Source organism: Rhinoderma darwinii, chromosome 5 (genome assembly GCF_050947455.1).
Source record: "Rhinoderma darwinii isolate aRhiDar2 chromosome 5, aRhiDar2.hap1, whole genome shotgun sequence".
Lineage (NCBI taxonomy): Eukaryota > Metazoa > Chordata > Amphibia > Anura > Rhinodermatidae > Rhinoderma > Rhinoderma darwinii.
The window spans coordinates 288588881-288612608 of NC_134691.1; the positions used below are offsets into that span (position 1 = coordinate 288588881).

Genomic DNA, 23728 nt, shown 5'->3' on the forward strand with positions numbered 1-23728 from the left:
TTTATTTAATTTAGCTTGGACCATCTCTACATTCATCCAATTCAGTATATCAACTGATATATTAACAGCACTGGCACCGGCTACATCAGCTGCTCTTTCTTCAGTTGTATATACAGAGCTAAAGAACGCATTTAGTAACTCTGCCTTCTCTTGATCCCCTGTGATCAACTCCCCATTACCATTATCTAGGGGTCCTACATGTTCAGACCTTGGCTTTTTAGCATTTATATACTTGAAGAATTTTTTGGGATTTGTTTTACTATCCTTGGCCACCTGCCTTTCATTTTGTATTTTTGCTAATTTTATTACATTTTTACAGATTTTATTAAGCTCTTTATATTTTACAAAGGCTACAGCTGTACCCTCAGATTTGTATTTTTTAAATGCCCTTTTTTTGTCATGTATTGCCCCTTTCACAGAAGGTGTAAGCCATGTGGGGTTTAATTTGAGTCGTTTATACTTGTTACCTATAGGAATAAATTTTGCACTATAATTACCCAAAGTAGATTTGAAAATCTCCCATTTATCATTTGTCCCATTATTTGACATTAGTTCTTCCCAGTCCATATCCTGAATTGCAGCCCTCATCCTGGGAAAATTGGCTTTCTTAAAATTAAATGTTTTTGCCCTCCCAGCCTGCGTTTGTTTTTTACAGTATAGGTAAAATGTAACTATATTATGATCACTGTTACCGAGGTTTTCACGAACATTGACATTCCCAACAAGATCTGCATTATTAGAAATGACCAGATCCAACAGAGCTTCACCTCTAGTCGGGTCTTCCACAAACTGGCCCATAAAATTTTCCTGCAACAGGTTGAGGAAATGTCTCCCCTTTGCAGTTGAATCTGAACCATGACACCAATTAATATCACGGAAATTAAAATCTCCCATTATCACTACAGTACCCGCCTGTGCAGCCCGCTCCATCTGTTTATATAGCTGAACATCCATCTCCTCAGTTATATTGGGGGGTCTATAGATTACACCAAAAGTAATTTTTTCAGTGTTTACCTCCCTTTCTAGTTCCACCCACAAGGTTTCAACCTCCTCACAGTCTTCACCCACTATTGTCTCTTTCACACTCGCCTTCATATAATTTCTCACATACAGACATACACCACCACCTTTCCTATTTGTCCTGTCTTTCCGAAAAAGTGTAAAACCCTGTAGATTTACAGCCCAGTCATGTGAAGAGTCAAGCCATGTTTCAGCAACACCAACTATATCTATATTTTCTTCCAGTATCAAGGCCTCCAGCTCCCCCATTTTGCTTGCTAGACTTCTGGCATTTGTGAACATACACTTTAACTTGCCTGTCAGTTTTTCACTTTTATTATCAGAAATGTGATTTGACATTAATCGGGCCTTTTTATTTACACTGATGTTTTGTAACGAAAGGATCTCCTTATCTTCTTGCCTAGTCCTCTCCCCACATTCTGTTTCTCCCCCCACCAATATAGTCTGACCCCTCTCTAACCTGGCTACCCCTTTTTTTTCTACATTGACCTCCCTCCTCAGCCTTAGTTTAAATACTCCGCCACACCCAGCTAGAATTCTCTCCCCCAGCACAGCGGACCCCCTTCCATTTAGGTGCAAATCATCTGCAGAATACAGTTTGTACCCCAATGAAAAGTCAGCCCAGTGCTCTAGGAACCCAAATCCGCAAAGAATTTTTTTTCAGTTTCCCAGTACATTATATGGAACTATAAATGGTACCAAAAGAAACTACAACCCTTCCCGCAAAATATAAGGCCTCATACCACTATTGACGGGAAAAAGTTATGGCTTTTGGAATACGGGGAGTGAAAATCGAAAATCAAAAATCAAAAAAATGGCTTCGTCCCGAAGGGATTAAAGGGTACCTATACACATAGCGGATACTCTGCAGGAATATATTGCTGCGGATTTTACCTCTTATACATTGAAAACCGTTTAATCTGGAGTAAACCCCCCGAGAACAGAATGGGCATTATGCAGGTTTTAAAATCCTGCCTGTAAATCCGGGCGGAAAATCTTCAACAAATCGGCTACGTGTACAGGGGGCCAGGGGTTGTCTCAATATAGACATTGATGGATATTAATATGCCATCAATGTCAGACGGGTTGGGGTCCCACAAATTTATCTACCCCCTTTCCTCCTGATACAAAAGCTGCTATTCTAAATTAAAAAACAGGTTCTTTAAGTAATATGGAATTCCATAGAAGTTGGTAGGTTGAACTGGATTACATTGTATTGACCTCTCACCATTGCGAAATCATAGAAGCGAAGTGTAGTTGGCATTATCAATGTTTGTTGGCAGTTCACTTCTTGTTCATATTCTGCATAGACATTGGATATTCTAGATTTCATTGTATTGGATTATGATTTGAACATACAAATTATCCATGCAGTATAATAAGGTTTGCATTCAGTTATTATCCATAATATTATTGGACAGTCTTGTTATTACTATGTTGCTTATGTCCTAAAGTTTTAGGCTATGTTCACACGGAGTATTTTGTGGGAGGAATATCTGCCTCAAAGCTCCAAACGGAATTTTGAGGCAGATATTCCTCCCCCAAAATACTCCGTGTGAATAGCAATTATCGCGCCGTTTTTCGCCCGCGGCCATTGAGCGCCGCGGGCATAAAACACGCTTTCTCCTGCCTCCCATTGAAGTCAATGGGAGGTCGGACGCGGAAGCGCCCGAAGATAGGGCATGTCGCTTCTTTTTCCCGCGAGGCAGTTTTACTGCTCGCGGGAAAAAGACGCCGACGCCTCCCATTGAAATCAATGGGAGGCGTTCTCGGGCCGTTTCTGCCGAGTTTTGCGACGCGGTTTCCGCGTCAAAAAACTCGGCAAAAGACCCCGTGTGAACATAGCCTTAGAATAGTTGTCAAAATATTTGTCTAGAAATTCTGAGAATTAAAAAAAACAAAAAAAAACAACAAACCCCCGATTACTGGTGCTGTTATTGATTTCCTATACTGGCCATTGACCAGCATGTGTTAACAAGGGTTTATGTTATGGTGGTTTATATTAAACCAGATCATCCCATTGCTGAGCATGTGTGCAAGTCCTTCATCTGTGTCACCAAAACCCAAGAGAACATCTGACATGGAGTGTACAGCTAAAACAGGGATCACTTACAAATCAAACATGGCACGCTCTAAACCGATTGGGCACGGCAATCGCTGCTAAAAAAGACAACTAATGGAACATGATAAAGTGCTAAGTTAATTAACACCCTTAAATTTGTTGATTGCTTTCACGGGATTATATTGTTCCTTGAGTAGCAGCTTTCAGTCCCAGCTGTCGCCTGGTTAGCGAATGTCGCTGGTAAACAATAGAGACACCATAATACGTTGTAAATGGTCCCTGTGACAGCAGCCCCTTGTGAGAATGCATCTGTAGCAAATGATTAGAACAATTGCATTTTAAAGATGGTTTAGACGCTTTGCTTGGTCCCATTGGCACCCTCTTTTTGAGTCTGGTAAAAGCAGATTGGCTCTTTTCAGGAAACCTTGTGATTTAATGTTTATGGTGGCACAGGGTTAAATGTATTTTTCTTTTCATTGTGATTTATTCGATACCTTTCTGGATATCAAGCATATACCTTTCCTTCTACTGCAGAAGATCCGTATGTATATGAGATATAGAAAGTTCTTCATTGACTACATGTTTATTCCTAATGGAATTGTAGATTTTTTTTTTTCATTTGATTTGAACTGAAATTAAGGTGAGATTGACCTTTTTATACAACTTTGTTGTTGTGTGTTTTTTGTTTGCCCTGTTTCATTTTTGTCAAATCTTGAGACTGGTGTATATATTTTAATTTGGACAGTCCACTCTGGGACACATTTTGTAAAGGGTCTTTAACAAATTTGCAGTATAAAGATGGCACGAGGTTTACCGTATGTGTGATAAATTCTCATAATTGTTGCATCCAGCATGGTCATTATGAGAACCTCTTTAATATAGTTTTGTATGGACTTCTTTTGGAGCATACCGCTTTTTCTCCTTTTTAAATTCCTTTTGTAAAACCTTTAGTGTCTGTGTATGTGTTCTCAAAAATAAGAAAAAGGGTACATTTAGGATAAATGGTTCCTAATCTACTCTAAACCCATAGCCATCAAATACTTCTCACCAACTGAAAAAGTGAGACAGATGTGCTCCGCTTTTGTAAGGCAAAATGTCTTATTTGTCATAAGCAAATATGTCTCAGCTGCAATATGGCACATGCTACCTGAACCCCCTTTTACAACAATTTTACAGCTCTGACCGTTTTATTTGTTTTATTGAAACACTGTTTTTTGTTGTCATAAGTTTATATACCATAGAGGCAGTCTGCTATAAATCCTGTGAAGAGGTGGGAAGCCCCATCTCAGGTTGGTCTGTTTCATTTCCCATTTTCATAGGTGTGAATCTGCAATGGACCCCCTCCCATCTTCACCGGCAGAGAAGTGTTGTCAAGGGGGAGGGGGGCTATGGGGGTTCTCTCCTACAAGGGATGGAAAAACAGGAGCCCAGCGCACTGTATCTTAAAGAAAGTAGGGGGTTTGTGGCCACGTCTACTAAGTAAATACCATACAACAGAAACTCCTGTGTGCATTATAATATATTGAATACAGTGAAACCTCTTTGAGATGACCACTCAATCACATTAAAGAATTTTCTTCGAGATGGGTGATCCTCTAAAAGAAGATGGACTGTATTCCTAGGATATGAGGGCATTAAAAATTTGTCACCGCAAATCTGTTCTTCTCAAAGTGGTCGTCTATTGAAAAGGTTTCACTGTATATTTTATTGACGTCTTCGTGAAAACTCATGTTCTTGTTAGTGTAGCAGTGTAATTGAAAATGGAAGATATGAGTCTGTTTAACATAGTCATTAATTATTGTGATATCACAAAAGATTATTTGTGCTGAACATTTATTATTATTATCATCGGTCTTTGAACCTGCTTCAGATCTGCTATGTCGTTCTTGTACGCTAGTGTCCAAAACGCTACACAATACTCTGGTGCAGTCTAACTAGTGGTTTGTATAGAGGTAAAACTTTGCCTTCTTCATGTGCATTTATGCTCCTTTTGAAGCATCACCTGATATTTTTTTGCCTTTGCAGCAGCAGCCTGGCACTGTGCTACAGATCCGTTTATTATACACCAATATCCCCAAGTCATTTTGCATGTCAGATTTGTAGAAATTGGAGGGTAAAACGATCTGTAAAGTAATTAACACAGAAAAGTATTAAATTAAAAAGTTTAGTATCTTCAATAAATATGGGGATTTATTCTGAAAGCCGTCTACAAGGTCATTAATAAATTAAATAGATATTTAAAAAAAAACAAAGAACGGGATCATACTGACTCTTATGTTACCCACTAGTATAGGTGAACCAATCTGAATGTGGTTTACAAACCCTCTGGGTAAATAACTTGCCTAACCTATAAAACCAATTACACACATTTCCCCCAGTTTCCTCATTCTCATTTTATGTACCAAACTTTTGTGGAACAGTATCAAATGCTTTGAAACCATTCTATATATACAACACCCACCGCTTCCTCTCCGTTCATTCTACAATTTACCACCTCAAAATTGTGAGCAAATTCCTGACTGGTTGCTGGGCTACTGATTCATATATTGCACCTAACTCTGGTGTTTTGTAAATAAGTACTTTTGGGCATCCGGCAAATGATACATTTAGTTCATCGTTACAATACCCATCTTATATACATAATTGCAAACACAACAACTTGTCCAGATGGTAGAAGTGTGCTACAGTCAATTCACACTTCCTTTTGGCCCAATTGTGGATATTGAATTTCAGTCAATAATCCTCCCATTTGGGATTACAGTACAAAAAAGTTCTCTCTGTAGAGCAGTATATTCCATTTGTTCTACAAGCTGTACACTAAAATGTATTCACAATAGTGTTTGTCCATGGCAATATATAGTAGTTGACCCGAACACCAAAAGAAATTGACTTCCATTACTGGAGCCACTGAGAATATTTACAATTCTATTCTTGTCCGAATATTTTAACTTGTACAATATACAAATTTCTTCTTCTGTATTGATATCCGGTGTATGTGAGTCTTAATGGCTATTCTTAAAATATTCTCTCATGAGAACTTTTAGTTTTAAATCTGTTAAATTACATAGAACATTAGCTGCCATATTTATAACATGTGCAACCCACATTTCTGCTAGTGATCTTGTACGAAATATAAAATCCTCATTACCACAATAAATAATATCATCATTGATGCATCAGTTATTAACGATCTAGCCGGTTTTTTATGATGATGAAGTATCTTTTTCCCTCCTCTCTCTAATATTTATATATACAGATTTAGGCCTCATGCACACATCCGTGACTTTTTTTTTATATGGCCGCAAAACACTGACTGCACACGGATGGCTTCTGTGCGCGGAAAAAAATGGAAACTGTAGGCAGCACTCTTTTAAGGTGTAGATGAATCACCAGTGGTTTATTCCAGAATTCAGCGACGTTTCAGCTTGTGTAAGCTTTTGTGTCCGGTCTGTTTTTTTTTTTTTTTTTAGAGGACCATTGAGTAGAATGGGTGAGACTGGTTCTCAAACACTGCGGGGGAACTCACGGCGGCAGTAACAAGGCAGAAAACGTCACTTTATACCCCCATATAGAAGTTAGGCCCCCAGTTTGTACCACCATAAATTTAGTGCCCTCTGTAGATGGGGCCACAAAGCCCCCCTCCAAGGTAGGGCCACACAGCCCCCACTCCCAGGTAGGACCATGCATCCCGCCCGCTCCCAGGTAGTGCCACACAGACAACCTCCCTGTTGGTAGCGCCTTTGGGGTTCCCTCTAGGAGTGGAATCCCCAGCCAGAGCATTGCCAACGCTCTGGCTGGGGATTCCGCTTCAGGAGAAGCCCCTGACGTCACTGTCCATATATGGACAGTGTTGTCAGGGGCAACCCCAGAGACATAGTCCCGGGCAGAGCACTACTAGCACCCAGCCACGGACTCCTGCTCTGCTCCTTACATCACTGTCTATATATGGATAGTGATTTACGGAGCAGAGCTGAAGTCCCGGGCAGAGCGCTTGTAAAGGCTCTGCTCCGGGACTCTGTCTCTGGGAAAGCCTCTGACATCACTGTCCATATATGGATAGTGATTTCAGGGGCAACCCCAGATCCAAAGTCCCGGGCAGAGCGCTGCTAGCACTCTACCTGCGACACTGCTCTGCTTCTGACATCACTGTCCATATATGGACAGTGATGTCAGGGGCTTCCCCACAGATGGAGTCCCGGAGTAGAGCCACTTCTAGCGCTCTGTCTGGGACTCCTTCACTACGACTGACGTCACTGTCCATATATGGACTGTGATGCCGTCACAACGGTGGCAGAGTGGGCTGCGGCACTTGCCTGGGTACGCCGGGTGCCTACACTGGCCCTGGATGTGTGCATGGTCCCATAGAAATGAATGGGTCAGTGTGCCATCAGTTAAAAAAAAAAAAATTGATAGCACACTGAAGAAAATCTCATGTGTTCATGAGCCCTTATGTATTGCGAAGATATTACAAGTTACATTTAATGATCCTTACTATCCGTTAAATATGCGTATATTGATGCACTCGGCATCTCTGTTCACTTAGCTTTAGGGCTAATTTAAAAAAATAATTGGCCAAAATGTATTTTTGGTGGTCCATATGCTATGCACTTTTTAACTGATATTAGATGTAAATTTGTGAGCATTACATGGGAATGGGACTGAGCTATAATGCCAGGCACAGGCACCACCGTATGTACAATATATAGGATATGGGAGGCACTCGAGAAATAGAGGTGAGGTTCTTGACGAACGGGTTTCCCACTCCAATAGTAGTCTTAATAAATGTTCTCTGGACTTGATCCTTTTGACGATGTAGTTTCCAGAAATCCCTGGTGGAAACCAAATTGAAGATTACGTCAATTAAGGCACAACTATCCTCCTCCCTACCTACTGAAATATGGAACAGCTTGAAGACTAAAATCGTGAACATCTTATTCATCTTCATCGTTTTTTTTAAGTGTCGGACCAGAACTATAATTTAGCCTTACTATAAATGCAAATAAGATCTGTTACTTGGACACCCTCTTACAAATCGACATTAACAATACCCTTGTCACAGGTTTCTACTTAAAGCCTACTGACAGAAATGTTCTACTACATTACAACAGTTGTCACCCAAGAGCCACCATAAACTTTCATGCTCACAGTACAAGAGAGTTACTCACATTGTTTCTGACCCTAACAAAGTAGACTAACGTCCACAAGAGGTGACAAAGAAATTTGAAGATGGGGGCTATCTTCCCGCTTTACTCAAAAAAAGAATATACACTGTGCCAGTCAACTATCGACCAAGACCAATCTCAAGTCTCCTCCAATATAATTCCCTTTGTACATACCTACCATCCCATTATTTAAAAAATAAAACAAATCGTCAGGAAACACTGGCCTCTACTACACAGATCACACCCTGAAATTCCGCAGTTCACCTATCAGGCAATGATGTGTCTCAAAAGACCTAGGAACATTCGAGATCATCTAATCCGGGTAGATAAAGGCAGCCAAGTCCGATTACCCAGACAACCGTTCGTTAAGAGCAAACGCAATAGCATGTTTCCCTGCCTACATTGCTTCTGTTGCAACAATAAAATAAAAAACGACCCCATTTCCCTTCCCCACACTGGGAAAGCTTTCCCTGTCCAGGGTTTCTTTACATGCGACACTAGGAACGTAGTGTACCTCAAGTGCCCCTGTGGGCTAGCCTATGTACGTGAAACCACACCATGCATTAGGGATAGGATTTCCTCCCACAAATCAACCATTCAATGCAATAAAACATGGCTCCCCATTCCGGACCACTTCTGCAAAATGGGTCATAAAGTTTCACAACGGAGTTTCCAAATTATTGAACAGGTTCTGCCACCTAGGTGTGGTGGTAACCACATCAAGAAATTGAAAGAACGAGTGTCATTTCTTGATCCATACGCTACGGACCCTCTGAATCCTAAAGGATTCAACTGTGAATGTGACGTCTTATCTTGATGTCTTACCTCTTACTTTTGAATATGAATGTACTTCAACTCTTATATAATTCAATTATCTAATGCCATATATGTTCTCTCCTAGGCTCTCTGACTATATATTACACGTCCGTGCATGCTACGGGTAGTATGCAGCCCATCTGTCATTTTACTTCCATCTTTGTTTCCCACCTTGTCGTCGTCCCCTCCCTTTCAAACTCCCTGACCTTCCCACTCTTTAGCCTGTCTATCCCATGTTTCTCACATACCTAGTCCTCGATCAGTAGCCTATATACCTTCGTCACCATCCGTGACTTTTTCCTTCCGTCCTACATTTACATCACCCATGGTATCTTACTTCCCCTGACCTTAGCGAGATTATCCTGATACAGAGTAATTATCTTCCTTACGGCTGCTTACTAAATATCCCATGTCCCCATGTACAGGAGAGACATGTTGCCCTGGTGACCCACGTCACTTCCGGCTAACTAATCAAATCCTGCTTATCCACCATATACCACCTATAATATGGACACTCTAGTGTAGTTGCCATCTTGCACGTATTACCTTCGGTGACGTTGCGGGGGATCACTTCTGGTTACACTGGATACATCACCACGCTATCGCCCCCTTCTCTCCCGAAAATGGCTTGCGCACACTCGAGCTCATACGACACCACTTCTGAAGGACATCAATGCTGACGTCCCTTCTGGGGATTCCGGAGAGCGTCACGATCACTCCTCTGCCCCTCCACTGCCATTGGATGGCGCTCTACAGCGCACAATATTTAAACCAACAAGTCTCACCTCTAGTGACAGACGTTTATTTACCCAGCGCAAGGATGCGCCTGTTTAGATTCCTCCAGCCTTCATATACCTGGTGAGTACACTCATATGGCTTTATCCATATTACCTCCTCCTTCCCACTTTTATTCCCTCCACCTGCTCAAACCCTTCACTTCACATCATTCCCCCATTCTTCTGTGATGGTACTGCCACCACCAATTAGAGAGTTTTTTTATATATATATATATATATATATATATATATATATATATAAAATACGCAGTAATGTATATAAGGGAGACTCCGAAGGTAGGCATGTCGAACTGAAACTTGCTCAAAGGAATAGCGGCAATTTGGATAGAAAAGAAGCTCAGTTAAATAAATATATATATATATATATATATATATATTTATATATATTTATATATATATATATATATTTATATATTTAACTGAGCTTCTTTTCTATCCAAATTGCCACTATTCCTTTGAGCAAGTTTCAGTTCGACATGCCTACCTTCGGAGTCTCCCTTATATACATTACTGCGTATTTTTGACTTAGAGCAATCTTTGCACATCTCTAGTTTAATTGCAAGTAGCATAGTACTTTCCACGACACAAATTCTGGATTTTTTATCCTTTTTACCTTCTTGATTCTTTAATTTCTTTCTTTGACTTATTTATTTCTTCGTGATTTGTTTGATGTTTTATGTATATGCCCTTATGGTTTTTCTCCTATCATGTCCTATCCTATCCCCCATCACCTCTGCTAGTTCTACAATGTGTACTTGTAGTACTTGGTTAGTTCGTTTGCAGCGACTTGGAGAGTAAGGTCCGGGAGGACCGAAACGTCTGTATCTTGTATTTGTCGCTATAAGTAAATACTACCAATTTTTGACCTCTATAAATTCCAAATGTTTTATCAAGAGTTCGATAAATATCTCTTTATGCATGAACTTTCTGAAGAGTGTGCAGTGTTTATCTATCTACAACCGTATGTACAGCGGTGTGCCTATGTAAATAATGAAGTGAAGAACAAGGCACTGGTTGGCATGCTGTGGCCCTTTCATTCTGTTGATCGGTGTGTGTCCGAGGAGGCCGACCTTACGATTAAAAATTAGTCTATCCTTAGGATAGGCCTTCAATATTTGAAGTCCAAGAAAACCCTTTAAGGCACTTTGTACTGATATGAGAAGTCATGTTCATCCAGTGACAGATATCTGGTTACCATTTATGATATTAGAAAATACAGAGATGGGCATTGCAACAGGAGAGACTGGATTACTTTTGTCAGTTGGGGATATGGTCACAATTTACACAAACTTAAAGGGGTTTTTACACTGGGCAATTATCTGGCAAACGATTGCTCATAGAACGTGTAAACAGGGCAGCGATTCATCTGCTGATCGTATCGTTCTAACAAAGTAAAATAGCGCTTTCGGCAGCACATCTCCCTGTCTAAACAGGGAGACGCGCTGCCGACATAACGTATGGGGACGAACGATTGGAGTAACGACCACTCGTCCCCATGCATAGCTCCCTGTGACGGGCATACGAGTACTGATCAACGAGCTGTCTCGTTGATCGGCGTTCGCTCCAAGGGCCAAAATCGGCCAGTGTAATGGGGCCTTGAGTTTCTTACATTTGTTGTAATAGTGATTGGGTTTATTATGCGAGAACAAACGTTTGGGGCTAAAACGTGAGTTTACTGATCAAGATAACTTTGCCTACAAAATAGAGGCATACCTCGCTTGTAAGTACGGGTTGCTGCAAAGCTAGTACTGCAGTTGTAGCAACCGTGTGACAAAACACTAAAAATAAGGGACTTGTCTGCTCCCCTGACATGTCTGTTTTAGTAAATACTTGTATTCCCCATGAAATAATAATTCTGGAGCATTCTTTTCTTGGAACTTTGCAATGTGGCACTCCTCTGTTGTTCATCTGGAAATGTATGAATACATTGACAACTGGCTGTTACCATTCCTCTTGGCCATAGGGTGTGTCCACAGACCCACGGTGCCAACCCTGCAGAGTTCCAATCCTCTCCTTTTCCATACAATTGCTTAATTGTAAAGCGCTTCTTTCCGATTCAAGAACCGTGTATGACCATCTAAAGTAAAAGATGCTGAGGACCAACTGATTGGTGTCATCTAAAGCTGGTCATACATGTAAGATTAGAATCTGCAGCAATCCGATCCGAAGTCAGAACGTTCATATGAAGGATCTAACCCTAAACATGCCAGACTAAACTGGCAGATCAGAGCAATTGTTTAAAAAACTGAACATTGATGCCATTCACGCATGTTTCAAGCCAACAAATGGCCCACAGAAAAAATCCAACCAACTGATAGCTTTTAGGCAGCCATCAGTCGGTTGTTGGCCATTGCGAACAATTATTTTCATAACATTTTAAGATTAGGATTCGCTGAAATGGTAGAAATCGTCCATTTCAGATTTATTTTATTTTATGCGTTTGGCTTCTGTTATCTTCCACGTTGCTACTATTTGTATTTATGTGGGTAACCATTGCACTACTTGCCATTATACCCTAATGGGCCAGTATGTGGCTTTATGGCCAATTAGTGGGGGGTCCACTTTTGGGTAATGTGTATCTAATATGCTTTTTCATAAATGTGGTACTTTTTTAATCATGCATTTAATGACTTAATAAAGATTTGTTAAATGTTAACTAGGTTTTTTTTTTTTGTGCTATTCTTTTGGTAAATTATTTCTATTTATTATTTTTTTTCACTTCACACAACAGTGGTTTCGGATATAGATAGATATATAGATAAATATAATTTGTACCTAGCCTAATATCACTCCTTGGTGGTGTTATCTTCAACTTTGGTTAAACTTAGTTTTTGGGTCCTTTTTCAATGGTTTTTAATGAAAAGGCAGAATTACATTACTTTTTAGAAATCTCAAAGGACTTATTAATTTGGTTTTTCAGACTATGTACTGAAACTTGCCAGTTAGGAACAGTGGTAATATCTAAATACAATTTACTGTAGAAGAAAGTATCAATTTCCTTGTTCTCCAGACTTTAAAATGATTAATTGTTCTTGATACTGCAGTTTTCTCTGAATTCATTTATTTTTTGCTATTTACAACCTAAGTGTTTGTACAACTGAGAGAGTGCAGCTGTCAAAAATTAACCAGCTGAGGGCCGTTGTCAGCATTAATTTTGGTCTAATAAATGGCTCTCTGTAGCCATTTAGCGGACTGTAATCTAGATAAAAAGCTGTTGACCTATGATGGATAATACCGGGTTTTGTTTGTAAGATCTGGCTTGAATTGTCATCTTAATTTGTTTCAGGTCATATCACAGGATTACCTGAATTCATTATTATGCCTTATGGATAAACACAGCTAAAGGATCAGTAAAGTATCATTGCCGGTAATTAATGGGCTGTTTTTCCCAGTCTAGTAGTGGGAACAAAGGAAACCGAGAACTGGAAAAGCGCATTTCAAATACCTTCTCCATGAACTATAGCATTCAGTAATCCCTTACTATGTAAACATTCATCTCTGAACATATATATCAGGCATTAACGTTTTTTTAATCTGTCTGCTTCATCTTCTCTTGTACTGTAATGGATATAAAAGATTAGGACAGTAACAGACTATCTTAGAATAATTATTTGATGTACACCAGGGTCGATTTTGTCAACTTTGGGGCCTGGTTGGTGCTCAAGCTATGGCCCTTTTATGGCGCACCCTTTTTTCATTCCTAATCACCCATTGTATTCTATGGTATCCTATGGTATTTATCAGCCGTATAGAACATTTTTATATCCAGTAATTATTATATTTTTTTTTTACTTTTTTTCGAAACCACAAATATGCCCTATTTTTATGTAAATCTAAATGGAGAGGAAACCATTTTAGTACTTTTAAAAAGTATGCCTGAGATTGTATGTATGAAGTTAGGGTGGACTCCTGTACTGCCCTAGTCTAAAATCATTATTAAAATTAGAATAATTGATATTAATAAAAGTTTATACTTTATGAAAGTTTGTCCTTTAGTACTTATCTCTGGGATCATCATGGCTAAAGGGGGCAGGTGTTTATGTATGGCATGTACGTGTAGAAGGTAGAGTGACAAATACAGGTAAAGGTTGGACTGACTCAATTTTTTGGTAGATTAAAGAGGACCTGTCACCTCTCCTGGCATGTCTATTTTAGTAAATACTTGTAGTCCTCAATTAATAACTATTCTGGAACATCTTTATCAGAACTCTACGTTGTGCCGTTCCTCAGGTATTTCTCCTAGACATTTATGAACAAATGGACAACTGGGTGTTACCAGTTGGGGGGGGGGGGGGGGAGGTTGTTATCCAGAATTATTATTTAATGGGGAATACAAAAATGTACTGAAATGAACATGTCCACTTTAATTGAAGAGGACCTTTCAACTCTCCTGGGTGGGACAACAATAAAATAATGGGAATGGATCCATCATGTAAGATCTGATTCCAACTGTCTGGACAATTGAAGTCGATTTGACTTTAGAATGTGCTGTGATCTTTTCCATTGTCTTCTACTTCCAGGTGTTGGTGCAGCCAGATCTGGGAACCTCACATTTATGGTTGGTGGCGTTGAACAAGAATTTGATGCAGCTAAAGAGCTTTTGATCTGTATGGGAGCCAACGTGATCTACTGTGGAGAGGTTGGAACTGGACAGGTATGATTTGCTCACTGATAACACACTGAGTTTTGTAGTTACGTGATATGGTACGTTTGTGTTTTCCTTACTAATGACTTGTTAATTGTTCTTTTAGGCAGCAAAAATTTGCAACAACATGCTTTTAGCTATTAGCATGATTGGTACGTCCGAAACTATGAATCTTGGCATCAGGTATGTACAATACCATTGCATTTTTGAGTTTATTAAAAAAACAAAAACATATATATTTTTTAGAAGCCTTAAAGGTATATTCACACCGAGTTTTTTGACGCGGAAACCGTGCCAAAAAACTCGTCAAAAATGGCCCGAAAATACCTCGGGCCATTGATTTCAATGGGAGGCGTGGACGGCTTTCTCCCGCGAGCGGTAAAACCGTCTCGAGGGAGAAAGAAGCGACATGCCCTATCTTCGGGCGTTTCCGCCTCTGACCTCCCATTGACTTCAATGGGAGGCAGAGAAAGCGTATTTCGCAGCGTTTTATGCCCGCTCAATGGCCGCGGGCGAAAAATGCAGCGAAAATCGGCGTGCAGGGAGAGGAAAATCTGTCTCAAACTTCCAAATGGAATTTTGAGGCAGAAATTCCGCCTGCAATAACTCCCCAAAACATAAACTAATTACAGGATATTCTGCTGTTTGTCCCCCAGCGATTTGCTGTAATCTGCGGGGAAAACGGTCAGCAAGTGTTCAATTTCCCTACAGCGCCACCACCAGAGAAATTAAGCATTACACGGTTCTCATTTAAATTAATGGGCAATCGGTGTAATGCACAGATATGCCAGGTCCCCCAGGCTGTGAGATTCTATTTTTAACCATTCTCTACTCTGGATAATAGACGATGGTTCTTTACAGGAACCACTGGTAACTAGAAAATGTAGTCTATTTGATGAGATTGTAACTATTAGCCTATTAAGATGTCTAACAATGTTTCAAACAATGCCATGGCAGGATATCCAGCCATCAATTATTCCTTTGTAGATCTAAGCAAAGCCATAGCCATCCTTCTCCTCACCTTAATAAATACTTGGATTTCCTCAAGTGCTGGAACAACCGCATGCAAAATAAGTCTTGATCCCCAAATTTTTTACCTAAGACAGGGGGAAACAGTGGCTAGTTGGGGTAAAAGCTGCTTACAAGAGAACCACAGTTGGTGTGTATTAATTTTATGACCTTTTGGTCTATAAAATGAACGTATTCTAGACCGATGTTTAGAAAAGATGGCTTACCCTAGTGTCCTCTTGAGGAGAACCTATCCCGTTGAACATGCTATTCTATGTGCAAGCAGCATGTAATGCCGCAGGAGTAGCTTACCAGATTGATATACAGTTTTATGACAAAATTTGTAACTTGTAGTATATGCTCCCGACACTTTTCGAAACCGTGCAAGGAGCTTAGCAGGAGCGGCAGGGCCCTCCTTGGCCTGACCGATTTACTGTCATTTATGCCAGAAATTGTGGCGTACGAACAGCCCAAGATGATACCGTTTTATTGAGGGGTGCACCATTTAATAAATTTATCACCTCTCTCTCAGCAAGCTTTTATTTAAGACTAGCATATGAAACCCGTGTCTTAGTAAATCTAGGCCACTGTTTATATGGAGGGCAGAGTAGATCACGATCCAATGTTGGATGTCATAATTTGTAGGAAGCAAGTCGTACCCCCGTTTTTATAAAGGTTTTAAGGGATAAGCGATTGTCCCCCAAGTGGGAAAATAATATGTTTAGTTAAAGCCTTTTTTTCTTCATATTGCCCTGAAAGGAAGAAATATATAGATTTTTTTAAATGAGGGCTTTTCTGGTAGATCTTGATATTAGAAGTATATGTACTTATATGTACTAGGATTGCATCTTCAGTTTGCACCCTTGTAAACACACAGAGTTACTGAATGTATTTAAAAGACATATGTCAGATTCCCCCCCCCCCCCCCCAACATGTTTCACAGAGACACCGTGTCTTCGGGGATAAACTGGGTAGCCCCTTATTGGCAAAGTGTCTTTGTATATTATTACCTGCCGCATTCTGGAACCACTTTTCAAATTGTGGATTTATTGTCTTTTTGGTTTCAAGCAAATTTAGAGGGTGTATAAGTATAAATCCGGCTAAGACCTGATTCACACGTACGTATTAAACGTCCTTGGGCCAGCCATTGAAATAGCGGCCGTCCCACGGACCTATGTAATTCAATGTGGCCGTTCACACAGCCGTTGTTTCAACGGACCGTGTGAAGGGTCCGTGGGAAAATAGGACATGTCCTATCTTTTCACACATCCCTCCATAGACTCTCAACTATGGTGGATGCGTGACATCGCGTCCCGCAGCGCTGAGCACGGATGTACCTCGGACGTGAAAAACTGCAGTTTTTCATGTCCGAGATACGCAGCGCTCATGTGAATCAGGCCTAAGGCTGTGTTCACATCAGCGTTGCCCTTCCGTTGAGGGTTCCATCGGAGGTTTCCATCGGGTTAACCGCTCAACGGAAAGGGAAACTGAAACCTTCGCTTCCGCTTCCCTCACCATTGAACTGAATGATGACGGAAACGTTGCTAAAGGTTTCAGTTTGTCACAGTTCTGACAGTTCCATTGTTTTGACTGAATCAATAGCGCAGTCGACTGCTATTGGCTCCGTCAAGAACAACGAAACCCTGTCACAATGGAAGGGCAACCCCCGATGTGAACAGGCCCTTATTATTATCCGAGTCTTTCTAATTGTAGCGGACTCATAAAATTTTTCTTTGAACATTGATTTGTACTGTAAATGACTAAAACCTACTGACGATTGTTTATATTTCATACTTAGACTGTATTAATTACCATACTGGAGATTGAGTTTTTATTGAAGTGTGTAGTTATTAAATTATCTAGCCCTATTTCCTTGTCAAAGAGTAATTGAGATAAAGTAGAAATTTGTTTTGCATCAGTGATAATTGGTTTATCAATATCCTTCACATTGTAAAATTAAGTGGGAACAAGTTGTGGGAATATATCTAAAAATCATGTGAGGAAAGTGAGAAAGCTGATCTAATCCTGGCTAGGATATGTTTTTATGTCCGTACATTTATGGTAATTGTCCACCCGGAAAAAAAAATTGTATGATTTTTAGATGTTTCTTTTAACCCCTTAAAGGGGTTGTCCACTTTTGAAAAACAATCAAGAAATACAGCTTTTTTTTTTTTTTTTTTTAAATATTTATTAAAGTAATTTTTAAATATACTTACGGTCTCAAAGTTGTAGATGTCTTCTAATCCCATCTAGCGTCACGTGACTCTGCCACTGTCGGAAGTTTTCTCTTCCGCTGACGTCTCGTTCGGTCTTCTTCAATCCTGACATCCGGATGAGCTCCTCTTCTGGCCCTCTTGCTGCTGCTTCTCTTCCGAATTATGTCTTCTTCCCCTTGCGCCTACGCATGCGCAGTAACCTACGATATTTTGCTCATGCGCATTGAAAGCAATTCCATTGCACATGCACATTAACGGTATGTTCACTGCGCCTGTGTTCGAAGCATCCTAAGCCTCCTCAATATCCGCCCTGTTCTTTCTTTTGATTACGCCTCAATGCGAGCACGGTTTTATTTTTATTCATGTTATACCTCACATAATGTGAATTCATGTTATTGCTCAGTGCCATTATTACAGTAGATACCATCTTCGCGGGGCGCACGAGCACAGAGGAATAACATGAATGAAAATAAAATAAAATAGTGCTCGCGTTGAGACGTAATCAAAGAAAGAACGTGGTGGGTATTGACGTGGCTTTAGACTAATAGGATGCCTCGAACACAGGCGCAATGAACAGGCTTTTAGTGCGACTTGCGCAATGAAATTGCTTTCATTGCGCATGTGCAATATATTGTAAACCAACCACAATATAAACAATACAGCGTATAGCTAATTTAAATATATAAGATTATTTAAATGATGGTCAGGGGGACAATAAAATCACAAGGCCGTAGCGTTGCATTGATTTAAAAAAAAAATAAAGTAGTGGAAAACCCCTTTTTAAGGCCTCATGCACACGACCGTAAAAACACCCGTTATTGCGGGTCGTAATTAATACCCGCAATAACGGGCTCATATACTTCTGTTAGCCACGGGTACCTTCCCGTTTTCTCACGGGAAGGTGCCCGTGCCGTTAAAAAAATAGAACATTTTCTATTTTACGGGCCATGCTGCTATACTTTATAATGACAGCACGGCTCGCAAAAGCGGCCGGCTGCCCGCGGCCGGCCGTGCCCGCCCGTGCAAGTAATTACGAGTCGTAATTACGAGCACGGTCGTGTGCATGATATGTTCACACTGAGTTTTTTTAAGTGGTTTTGCACCACACGCGATTTTTTACGTGTTTTTTTTCTAGGTTTTTTTTAGCGATCTCTTCAACAGAAAGATGGAATAACCGATAGCGTTTTTTGATGAAAAACGCGGCAAAAATCGGGACAAATAAACACGTCAAAAAAGGCGTTTATTTCCGTCTCCCATTGATTTGATTGGGGTTATTTTAGGCGGAAAACGCCTCAATATAGGGCATGTCGCTTCTTTAAAATTTGCCATTTCTCTTTCCACTTGCCACATTTGAAAGCGGCAAGGAAAAGTTGGCAGGTGTTAGCCAGAGGGGGTGGGGCCCGCAAGTGTACGTCAAATGTATGATATCTAAAGGCAGCAAATGGCGCAAATTGTAACACCAATCTATGCCTGCTCATAGAAGTCCTAGATTTCGTCATCTGCCCAAGATGCACTAAACTTTATTAAGAGGCGCCTCTTAATTATTTTGGCGCATTTTACTCGTATGAAACACCATTCTTAATAAATTCCCTTCATAATATAACAAGTTCTGCTCGTGATCACAAAAAGTAGGGTAATGTTCCAAATTGGAGCAGGATAGAGCACCCCACATAAGATTTGGGTCCTAGAGAGTATGACCTCTTTTGAGTGACTTTTTAATAACAAAATCTTTCTACTGGAAATTGTTAGTTGTCGCAGGATTTTAAGAATCTCTATTACGATTACTGCTTTTATGTTTGTATGTGTTTTCAGTCCTTCTTTATTCTGATACATATTCTGAGTATAAGCCCATGCATAATATTAGAATTAAAGCGAGAGATTTTTTTTTTAACGTTTTAACTCTTCTACATTTGCTATTCCGTTTTTCCTCATTGAAATTGTGACAAGCGATTCAGTATTTTATTTCATATTTTGTAACAATAATGGCTTTCTTTTATGTTATTTTTATTACTGCCGGGAGAATGTTCCCAATTGTAAACAGTAGCGCTCACACAGCAAAGCCATTGGCAGCCTATTATGGGGACTGACAGACTGTCATCATTTTGATAGCTTCAGCAGTATATCTCTAGAACAGCAATGGGCCTCTTATGCAGAAAGTATCATATGTTCCCAGCCAATTTACAGGGGAACAGCAATAACATTTTATCATGGTTGAGAGCCCAGTAGCTGCTTCCTATTAAACTTGCCCTTTCAGATACCTGTCTCGGATTAATTTGTTGATTTCAAATGGAAACTCAGTCTTCTCCAATGAAGCATGACTTTCTAGGAAAGGCTCGTACTGAATGACAATTATATTCCAGCCGGCTTTAGACCATTACATGCTTTGGTCTTAGAGGAAGACAGAGGACTTCAGTAACTGATTTTAATACCATGTCTAATTTTCACTGTCAGTTATGTGGAAACCAGTAGGAAGAATACAGAAAAAGATGAAATGCAAAATGCTTCCTGCTTGCTCTTTTAATGGTACACTTGCTTTCAAAAAAGGGCTTAACGCTGTACAGGTTTTTAGAAGAAAATAAGCATTTAGCGGGGATATGTCATACTGAAAACTTGCAAGTATAAGCTGACGTGCTTTATTGGAGTCTATTCAGTGGCATCCGGTAAATTTTCATCTCCGTAATTAATTGGTAAAACTCTGAGTCGGATTTGTATGTTATTTTTCGTTCCGGCATCATCTCATTCAACGCTAACAATTTATTTTGCTTGTGGTATTTATTTGATGTTGATGAAGCTGTGCCGGTATTGCAGGATCTTCAAATGTAATGGGTTCTCTGGCTGACGGCAAACAAAATTAAAATGAACTGATCCTTAGGCTTGTTAAGTTGAAAATGCACCAAATGTCAATGGATAAGGAAATTTAGAGAAGGCAGAAATGGCTTTGTCATTGTGCTTTACCCAATGTTTCTCGTTGTAAACCGTGAAACAAGACGTAATTGAATAATAAGTAGTATGTTCTCTATGCTTTGTTAGTTGCACAATTTTTTCGTGTGGGTCTTGATTTGCTGCTAGTGGCTTTGGTATAGCTGGCGTCGCCCTACTCTTCTATCAATTTCCCATTCCAGAAAGTAGTATAGATATAAATAAAACTTCGGCCTAAAAAAAAATAATTCTATTTAGCATTACTATAGAACGAAGGAGATTCGCAATGCGACGGTCTGAAAAAGCCAAGTGGTGACTATTTTGGGAGCATTAATAGTGGACGTTGTGGTTCTCCAGAAACTAATATAAATAAGAAACACATAATATTTTTAGTAACTAGGTAGAGGACACCTTATAGAGTTTTGTCTCATCAGACGTTGGTGGCAGTTTGCTAGGATATGTTCAGCCTGCAATGATCTGATCACTATGACCCCTGCTGATTGCTAGAACGAAGAAGCATCGGTCCTAGGGAAATGCAGCTGCCAAGTGAAATCCATTCGGAGCAGACAGGAAATTAAGTGGCACGGCATTTTATTTTTATTATTATTGGGCGATATAGCACCATGGATATAGGCTCCTGCCACTAGAAGGCGACACTAGGCAGGAAAAAGGTCTTTGCTCCGCCCATACAGGCTTTACCCTTCCCATAGAAATTGGCTAATTCAGCTCGTAGCCTATTGTCGTAGGAGTCTGCTACTAATTTTTTTTATTTTTATTTATTTCTATTCTTTCCTTAGTTGCAGGTGGATTGTCAGCCTATTGACAGCCTAGTCAGCCCCTCGTGGGTGTCGGGGAAAGCAAGCTATCCTCTTCACTAAATTTCCTTTATTGCCAGCACGGGTGTAACTAGCAAATACTGGGACCCATAGAATAGTTTTTACTGGGCCCCCCTCCACTGGGTGCCCTTTTAGATAGTGCCCCCCTGTATACAGTGCCAAACAGCCCCCCCTGTATACAGTGCCAAACAGCCCCCCCCTGTATGCAGTGCCAAACAGCCCCCCCTGTATGCAGTGTCAAACAGCCCCCCCTGTATGCAGTGTCAAACAGCCCCCCCCTGTATGCAGTGCCAAACAGCCCCCCCCTGTATGCAGTGCCAAACAGCCCCCCCCTGTATGCAGTGCCAAACAGCCCCCCCCCCCTGTATGCAGTGCCAAACAGCCCCCCCCCCCTGTATGCAGTGCCAAACAGCCCCCCCCCCCTGTATGCAGTGCCAAACAGCCCCCCCTGTATGCAGTGCCAAACAGCCCCCCCTGTATGCAGTGCCAAACAGCCCCCCCTGTATACAGTGCCAAACAGCCCCCCCTGTATACAGTGCCAAACAGCCCCCCCCTGTATACAGTGCTCTGCTTTCAAGTATCACAAAGAGGGACAACCGATGTGACGCACAATGCATCACAGAATTTTTTTTCTTTTAAGCCACGTGTGTAATCCCAATCAATCCCTGCCCATTCACATCTGGTTCAGCCCATGCAGTATTATGTTCCCATAGTGCCTCCCACACAGTATAATGCCCACATAGATGCCCCCATGTAGTATAATGCCCAGACAAATTCCCCCATACAGCATGCTGCCCCTACTGCCAGCGCACTTGTAGATAGTGACACAGTGCCCATGTAGATAGTGCCCTATATAGTGCCACGGTGTCTATGTAGATAGTGCCACACTCCCCTTGAAGATAGCACCCCCCCTGTAGATAGCGCCATTGGGACTCCCTCTAGGAGCAGAATCCCCAGCCAGAGCATAGGCCGCTAGGAGATTCCGCTCCTAGAGGGAAGCCCTGATGTCACTGTCCATATATGGACAGTGACGTCAGTGGCTGCACCTTGTGCGAAATCCCTGTGCCGACTCTGGCCGGGGATTCTGTTCCAGGAGGAGCCCCTGACATCAATGTCCATATATGGACAGTGACCTTAGGGGTTTCCTCTAGGAGCAGAAACCCTGGCCAGATCGGCAATGGGGATTCCGCTCTAGGAGTAGCCACTGACGTCATTGTCCATATATGGACCGGGACATCAGGGCTTCCCCGAGTACAGCGCTTAAAGTAGTGCTGTGCCTGGAGAGTCCCTCCCTCTGCTCCTCCGCTTTAAACTAACTCAATTCTGAAGCAGGGAACCATCAGCTCCCTGCTTCAGAATTAGACAGCGGGACATACCCCTGGCCGCCCAGGACACCGGGACACTGCCCGGACGGCTGGGAGCTATGTGTAGCCTATGGCAGAGCAGGGAGATTCCTCCCTGCTCGGTTATAGCGTTCAATAGGACATTTTTGAATGTGGAGTCGCTATTGCTGTATCAGCCATAACGGCTGCTAGCAAAACTTCCTGGCACGGGGGGGGGGGGCGTTTCGGCTGGTGGCAAGGGCCCCCTCATGCCCCCTAGCATCCACTATGGTCAGTGGTTGCATTGCTGTAACTGGGATGATTAATCTCTTCCATCAACATTAATGATGCATACCTCCATATCCCCATCACAAGAACCCACCAGCGTTTCCTTAATTTTGCAGTTGGATTCTCTACATTTCCAATTTGTCGCCCTCCCTTTTGGGCTCTGCACGTCTTCACCAAGGTCCTGGCAACACTCTTGGCTCTACTTCACACCACGGGAGTCGTCCCTTATCTGGCCGACCGCTTCTAGGGGCTGTGATCGGGGAGACCTCGTCTACCTTTTGGCCTTCACGCGGTTGACAGCACTGGGTTGCCGGAGGAGACGTAGTTACAGCTCAACCTCTATGAATTTAAGGAAATTTTCCAGGTTGTCCCTCGTGACAGCACCACAGAAGGTTGACCTCTATAGGGACAGGAAGAAAGAGAGGTTTAAAGGCCGCTCCCTCCACCCACTTGCCAGTGTTCTTCCTGTCCCTACAGAGGACAGGTGCAGAGAGAAAATTCCGCTACCTGGAAGAAGACAAGTAGGCAAGGGGCGAGATTGGGGTCCCAAGTACTTATCCTTCCCTTCCCCTAACGTTGTCTTTAGCTAACAGAGGTCTCTAGCTTCCCTACTCTGGGTGCTATCCTGAGGATGAAG

General features: G+C 41.3%; 1 protein-coding gene across 1 annotated transcript in view; it reads left to right on the forward strand.

Annotated features, from left to right (window-relative positions):
* The window catches only part of HIBADH (3-hydroxyisobutyrate dehydrogenase), a 110138-nt gene that overhangs the window by 71288 nt on the left and 15122 nt on the right, over positions 1-23728 (forward strand). The window contains exons 5-6 of the mRNA XM_075828628.1: positions 14378-14511; positions 14609-14685. Of these exons, the coding sequence (XP_075684743.1) occupies positions 14378-14511; positions 14609-14685 (211 nt within the window). The remainder of the gene's footprint in view (positions 1-14377; positions 14512-14608; positions 14686-23728) is intronic.